This window comes from Nansenia antarctica (assembly GCF_963989245.1).
Source record: "Nansenia antarctica genome assembly, chromosome: 13".
Classification (NCBI taxonomy): Eukaryota; Metazoa; Chordata; class Actinopteri; order Argentiniformes; family Microstomatidae; genus Nansenia; species Nansenia antarctica.
In genome coordinates, this window is record NC_137683.1 from 18,597,435 (window position 1) to 18,604,934 (window position 7,500).

Sequence of the window (7,500 nt, forward strand, 5' to 3'; positions counted from 1 at the left end):
ATTTTCTAAATCTTAACACATTTTTTTAATCTGAGAGAGACCCCACACATGGAAGGGGGGAAATCGGGCCAAAATCGGCCAGATTATCTTTATGTGTGTACCAGGTTTAAATCTGATATAGTGCCAGTTTAGCCTGGCCTTGTCAGATAGTGCCATCTAGAGGTCAATTCCTTTAAATGCTTATAGGTTTAAAAGTATACATGTTATAAATAAGGTTGCATAACATGCAACTCTATGAAGGTCGACCTTAACATGTATGGTTTGATTAGAGTGTCTACCTTAAGAGATGAAAGGACAGCAGCATTTTCAAGTTTACACTTCCATAGCAACCTTATGGCCTCCATAGAAACCCATGTTGATTCATTTACATTTACTTTTTTGGCATATTTGGCACAACAAGTACATTAGTCTAAGTAAGTGAATCTATCCACCAGTCATAGCAGGAAAAAGTAATATATGCTCGGGCCAGGGGCCATTGGCAGTCTTAATGCTAGAAGAAGGAATATTTTTTTAATTAAAGATTTTCATTGAAGATATTTTTTTTATTTGATTTATTATTACACAGGGGAAACAGTACATGGGGTAGTAGATGTCTCAGGAGAGACAGTAGCCTGTCAGGTGTAGCCTGAAGAGTTGGGTCTTCAGTCTCCAGTGGAAGATGGGGAGTGACTCTGCAGTTCTGACAGTAGTGGGAAGCAGTGGCGTGTCCAGACCTTTTTCACTGGGGTGGCCCAGGTGGGGCACCTTGTTATGCATGGGTGGCACCATTTTGAGAATTTAACACTTAATTCCCTGCATTCTGGTGAATTTGTACACACCATTTTGTGCTTTTTATTACAATTTCTGTCTCCACTCCCCATTGTATACTTTAATTGGGCTACTAAGGTCATGTTCTTACATGAACATCTGAATCATGACCCAGAGCAAGCGGATGAGTTTGCAACATTGTTGCATAAATTATTTCTGATTTGCGTTCTCACAGCCCTTTATGTAAACAAAGTAACATAGGCAATTGAAGCAACAGACGTGGTAGTTGATTGGTCAGGAAAATAGAAAACTGCCCGTTCGTCCCCCTCTTATCCAGATCAACACGCATGCGCTGTTGTTTTCCTATGGACAGCCTCGATGCGTCGTTTCTAACCGGAGCGAAACCACCCTTTTTAAGCGGAGCATGTGTTGGTTGTTTGCTCCGGGAGTGACTTCGAATGTGCGTTCTCACAGCTCCAAACAACGCAGAGCAAAGCGAATGTTATCCTAAACTCTGATTCCAAGTTAAGCAAAACGTTTTAACCACTAGCACAACACCGTAGCCTATATGTAGCTATGCAAAAGTCTAACGTTATTAATGGTACTCACATTTCTTCAGGAGCGCCAAGACCACACCTCACCGCTGATCAAAAATGTGTTCTGTTCGAAAAGTTCGTCTCGTGGCGCGAAGTGGCCTCTGCTCTGAGTGACTAGGCAGATAGCCAATCAATCAGGGTGGCACCTAGGGTGGCCAATCAGATTTCAGGGGTGGCACGAGCCACCCCTGGCCCCCCCCTGGACACGCCCCTGGTGGGAAGGTCGTTCCCCCAGCGGACGGCGCGGACGGTGACAAGCCGTGACGCGCGGAGCGTCCTAACTATTCCCACCGTAGTTGGGCGCGACCACGCCAACTTCTTGAATATGTAGGGGTGTTTTTTTTATTTATTTTTTCGCAAACACAAACACAATCACTGACACTAAGAATAGGCGCGCGTTCCAGGGCCCACAGGGCAATGAGAGCCGCGGCCGTGCCCGCGGCGAACATTGACCGTTGGCCTGCGGCACACTCAGCGCCGCCGAGTTGCATACATAGATGGGTAACCTATATCTAATCGTGCACCCCGTGTTACGTGAAGAACAAGATACAGAGAACACCCCTACATATTCCAGAAGTTGGCGTGGCGTGGGCGTGGTGTGGGCGTGGTCGCGCCCAACTACGGTGGGAATCGTTAGGACGCGATCGGGCAGCGTGACTGCCTCGCTGGGGCCAGTGGGCAGCAGAGGTGGAGGAGCAAATATAAAATGCTTATAGTTAAAACATATAGATTTCAGCAAAAAAAAAAAAAAAAACTGCATTCATGCAACTTAAGTGAGTGAACGGCCTGATGTTTGGGGGGTTCAATCAAATATAAAATGCTTATAGTTAAAACATAGATTTCAGCAAAAAAAAAAAGCTGCATCCATGCAACTTAAGTGAAGTCGGCCCGAACATTTTAAAAGGGAATTGGAGTGTCTCGCTTAAATTAATTAAGTGCAGCCTTTAAATGCGTATAGTATTAAACAGCATAACCGTCAGCTAAAAGCTGTAGACAGATAGCTAAGTTAGGCTAGTCTGAACATATTACAGTTGTAGTTTTGTCATTTCTAGCTCATATTATGGTTAAAAAAGCAATAGAGCTTTAAAGATGCCATTGCCAAGTCTGGCGTTTGACATGCTACTAACAAAACAAAAAAACTTTTTTCTGTGCGTCCTTGGGTTCCTATGAAAGGTGCGATATAAAACCAATATATTATTATTATTATTGTTATTATTATTATTATCATCATTATTATTATTATTATTATCATTATTATTATTATTGACAGCTAGAATTCCAGTGCCAGACAGTGCACTCCCGACTACAGTACCTCCGCCCACTCGCTAGATGGCGCTTACAGCTTTGGTCTATCCTGTTAGCCTCCTGTGTGCCCACTCCCCCTTGCTCAGTCACAACAACTGGACCCTGGCCGACACAGACACATCTCCACCCTGGCGCCTGGCGCCTGCTGTTGCAAAGCTGTACATCTAATGTTCTTCCACTCAGCGATGGGTACTCAGTAGACCTCTATGCGACAGCTTGCATATAGATTTCTTGGAATATAAACTCGTCCAAGGATCTGCCTAGGTTTGGGAATGGAAATGTCTTCGAGCTGCGAGGAGGAGGAGTGAGTGAGTGTGTGTGTGCACACAAAGAGAGAGATCGGGAGGGGGGGCGAAGACACACAGCACCTAGTATGGAGTAGATCTCCATACGCTCATCTCCAGATCGTTTCGGGGGTCATCCGGTACCATCGCCAGTTGCACCACCACCATGGCCCCCCGAGTGTCCCTGATCCGGGCGTGCCGCAGCCTGGCCCTCTCCACATGGCTCCTCTCCTCCTTCTGCTTCGTCCACCTGCTGTGCCTGGACTTCACCGTGGCGGCCGAGCGCGAGGAGTGGTACACGGCGTGGGTCAACATCACCTACGTGGACCCTGGGGGGGCCTCCACCTCCACCTCCACCTCCACCTCCTCCTCCTCCACCTCCACCTCCAGCCTGGAGGTGCACACCCACACGGAGAAGACGGAGTGCGGCCGCTACGGCGAGCACTCCCTGAAGCGGGACGCCCGGGGGGTGGTGGTGCTGCCGGCTGCACCGGGGGACAGGCAAGCCTGCGAGCCCGCCACCAGGTTCGCCGTGCCCCCCCAGGTCGGCGCGTGGATCGCCCTCATCTCCCGGGGGAACTGCACCTACCGGGACAAGATCCGACACGCGGCCAGCCAGAACGCCTCCGCCGTGGTGGTCTACAACGTGGGGTCGGGCAACGCCAACGACACCATCACCATGCCACACGCAGGTATAACCATGCCACACGCAGGTATAACCATGCCACACGCAGGTATAACCATGCCACACGCAGGTATAACCATGCCACACGCAGGTATAACCATGCCACATGCAGGTATAACCATGCCACACGCAGGTATAACCATGCCACATGCAGGTATGGATAGGCCACATGCAGGTATGGATAGGCCACATGCAGGTATGGATCATAGGCCACATACATACCCAGCCATCACCTTGTCTTGAGATGTCTTAAGATGTCTTAATTAACCAAAATATTTGTCTGTCAAGATGTCTTAAGTCGTCTTAAGACCTAACCTGAAGACATGCACTCACTTAAGACATGGAGCATAAGAGCCATATTTTCTGTGTCTTGAAGACACAGAACATCTTGAGATGTCTTAAGACACTGAATATCAATGTCTTAAGACAGTCAGGCGAACTTGTTCCAATTGGAATAATTCAAGTATAATAATGAATTATCCTATTATATATTTACTGTGTACTACTAGTAGTAGTGTTTTAATATGCTGTTGTAATGTATGTGGAGCCCTATAAGGTGCATGCATATTGGAGAGAGGGTGTGTGTGTGGGGGGGGGCGGGAAGGGGGCGGTCATTGGTTACACAGTAATCGATCCGGTGTGTACACACAGTTGGGTGAGGGAGATGTTATGTAGGAGCTGACTGACATTTAGCCTTGTCTCGACTTGTTGCAGCAACAGAGCCCGGTTTTCTCCCGGCTCCTGTAAATACGGGGTGTTTCGGTCCATGTATGCCTACTCCCTTCCCCTTAAAGGGGCAATCTGGGATTCCAACAACAACAAACAGCTGAGGGATGGGGCTAGAGAAATGGAACCGCTCTCAGATTCACAGACAGAGCTTTGGATGCAAAGTGTGACCAGCCATGAGATCAACATGATGGTTGTAACCATGTTTTGAAGCTGTACAGGGTTTATTTGCAATCAATGGCTTAAAAACAATCTTGTATTGCGGGTTCTGAACTAAGCTCATGACACAGGTATGGTATATTCTTTAAGAATCAATGGCTATATCCTGTATATATATCATTCACATAGGCCTATTCATTCATTTAAAAGTAAAAACATTGATAACAATCCCAGATTGCCCCTTTAATGTGAAACTCATGAAATACCTATGGTATTGGGCGACAGAAAAGTTGTGTGTTATAAAATGTGTTATAACAACGACCTATCCCATCCTAGGTGCTTATTACTGTGTTATAACAACTAACAGACTCCTTTATCCAAAGTGACTTACAACAAATGCATTTGATTAAGTAAGTGAATCTATCCACCAGTCATAGCAGGAAAAAGTAATCTATGCTCAGGCCTGGAGCCATTGGCAGTCATCGTGCTAGAAGAAGAAAGATTATTATTTTATTTATTTTAAAACTTTTTTTATGGCACTGGGGAAACAGTACAGGGGGACCACCCCTGCCTAGATGTCTCAGGAGGGACAGTACAGGGGGGTAGTAGATGTCTCAGGAGACACAGTGCAGGGGGGTAGTAGATGTCAGGAGAAACAGTACAGGGGGTAGTAGATGTCTCAGGAGGGACAGTACAGGGGGTAGTAGATGTCTCAGGAGAAACAGTACAGGGGGGTAGTAGATGTCTCAGGAGAAACAGTACAGGGGGTAGTAGATGTCTCAGGAGAAACAGTACAGGGGGGTAGTAGATGTCTCAGGAGAAACAGTACAGGGGCTAGTAGATGTCTCAGGAGAAACAGTCCAGGGGGTAGTAGATGTCTCAGGAGGGACAGTACAGGGGGTAGTAGATGCAGTGTTTCCTCCAGGAATTTTAGCAATGGTGGCGGATAGCCCTGCGATTTTTTCCCGCGTGCACGCGCATGAAACGCGCACGCGCGCTCAAAACAATATTTATTTTTATTTATTTTTTTTAACAACGCGCGCTCAAAACACAGCCAAAACTAGAGGATGGCCACATTTTTTTTAATGAATATACAGAATATAAACTTGTGACAGTCACATACACACACACAAGGATGGCTGAAAATTAGCCGACTAGGCTAACGCTGGCATTTTTACTGTATTTTATATGGTTCATGTATTAGGATTGTCCTCGATATAATAAACTAATAAACTAAACTAAACTAAACAAAGATCATCAGCTATAATATAATACGAAGTAGGCCTACATGAGCACAAAAGCGGCTAACGTTACTGATTAACTGTTTACTGTAGTGCAGAGAGATGGTAGTCGTAGGCGGCGTATCAAATGACAAAGCTAAACGTTTAATGAAGGACATGAACGATTGTCAACAACACACTCAAGCAGTAAATAGAACAGTCTAAACAACTTGGGTACTACGCAATCAACTGCGGACGGAACAATACTCTCAACCTATAGTTCCGTGCGTGAATTATGTCAACCCACCACATTACAGAAGTAAAATCACAGTCAGATGGAGCATTCGGTAAACAGCTGAGTATCAGCTGAGTTAAAGAAAACAAACTCTTACCTTTGATGAGACCCACATGAGCCCTGTTTTCCCGTACTTCTCCCGTGTGTCTCTTATTGTCCAAATGTTCCCTGAATTTTAGCTGCATGTTTTTCCAGCATGTAATTCCGTTGTCAATAAAAAAATCGTCTCCCCTTTTTTTCCCCTTGACAATACTGTGTCGTTGCTAAAGTGACGGCACATAAGAATCGTTTTTTGACTTGCTAATGTCTGCTAACGTAGCACTTGAAACTGGCGCCGTTCTCTGGACTGCAGCTGCTCCCGCGTTAGCATTAGCATCCATCTTTTCTTCTCCCTTCTCACCGTCACGAGCTCAAATGACACTTGTCGGCCGATCTAACTCTTAACACTCGCTTACAGGACTTCTGACACCATGTCGTGTTATTCTATTAAACATACACGTGAGTCCTTCTGTATTTCAATGTAAGTGTCTTTATTTTAACTCGCTCTGTAAGCTCTACAATACCGGTCTCTTGTTGTCTCGTCGTAACCTGCCCACCTGACCTGGGGGGTATTCCATCAACGTCGCTAAAGGAAAATCCTGGCTTTTTTTTAGATAACTCTCGCGAGACCTATCAGAATATGCCTGGATATATTTAAGAACTCTCGCGAGATTTATCAGACTAAACCTGGATTTTCCCTTTAGCGATGTTGATGGAATACCCCCCTGATGTCACTACGGTGGCCTGTACACAATAACAATAATACCACAGTTCACATTTAGACCAATCAGGAGCCCTTGTGTCACGTCGTCAACTGAATGTCATTAATCTGATTTTGGATCAGCGGTTAGAGAGAGATGGGCGTGGATTTAGGTGCACTTTTAGTCAACATCCATTATAGCGCTGATCTAGGATCAGATATATTTTAATCAGCTAAAATGTTCAGATCCTTTTTTTTTTTTTTTTGAGAACTTTTTTTTTTTTTTTGTGGACTGAATCAATTCGGTGTTTGATGATGTTTGCTGGTTGAATTTCCTTTCGTTCTATGGATGTCTTAAATGCACAAATAATGTATTGAAAAGAAATCGCATTCCAGCGACCACTTATATATTTGTGAAACTATGAAGTAGCCTAATTGTGTTGCGACTGTGCTTTCGGTGTTTTCGACATGAATGTATTGTAGTAGGCTAGTATAATATAGTGCTCCATTATTTGAAATTGGCGGCTCAACAATGTCATTTTGAATCCCGGTTAACCGAAAAACCGTGGTTATTTTCGTTAACGGTTTCTCGATTTAAAACATTTGAAACCGTCCATCCCTACCACCTATCCCATCATAGGTGCTTATTACTGTGTAGCACCATCACGATCATAGGTCTGTAGCATGAACACAGACAGGGGTGGTTGTGTGTGTAGTGTGTGTGTGTGTGTTCTGTATGTGCTC

General features: G+C 45.1%; 1 protein-coding gene across 1 annotated transcript in view; it reads left to right on the forward strand.

The window, feature by feature from the left end:
* The first annotated feature begins 2,788 nt into the window (after positions 1-2,788).
* Positions 2,789-7,500, forward strand: part of rnf150b (ring finger protein 150b) — a 12,748-nt gene continuing 8,036 nt past the window's right edge. Inside the window, exon 1 of the mRNA XM_080544272.1 lies at positions 2,789-3,624. Coding sequence (XP_080400398.1) covers positions 3,099-3,624 — 526 coding nt within the window. The 5' untranslated portion in view covers positions 2,789-3,098. The remainder of the gene's footprint in view (positions 3,625-7,500) is intronic.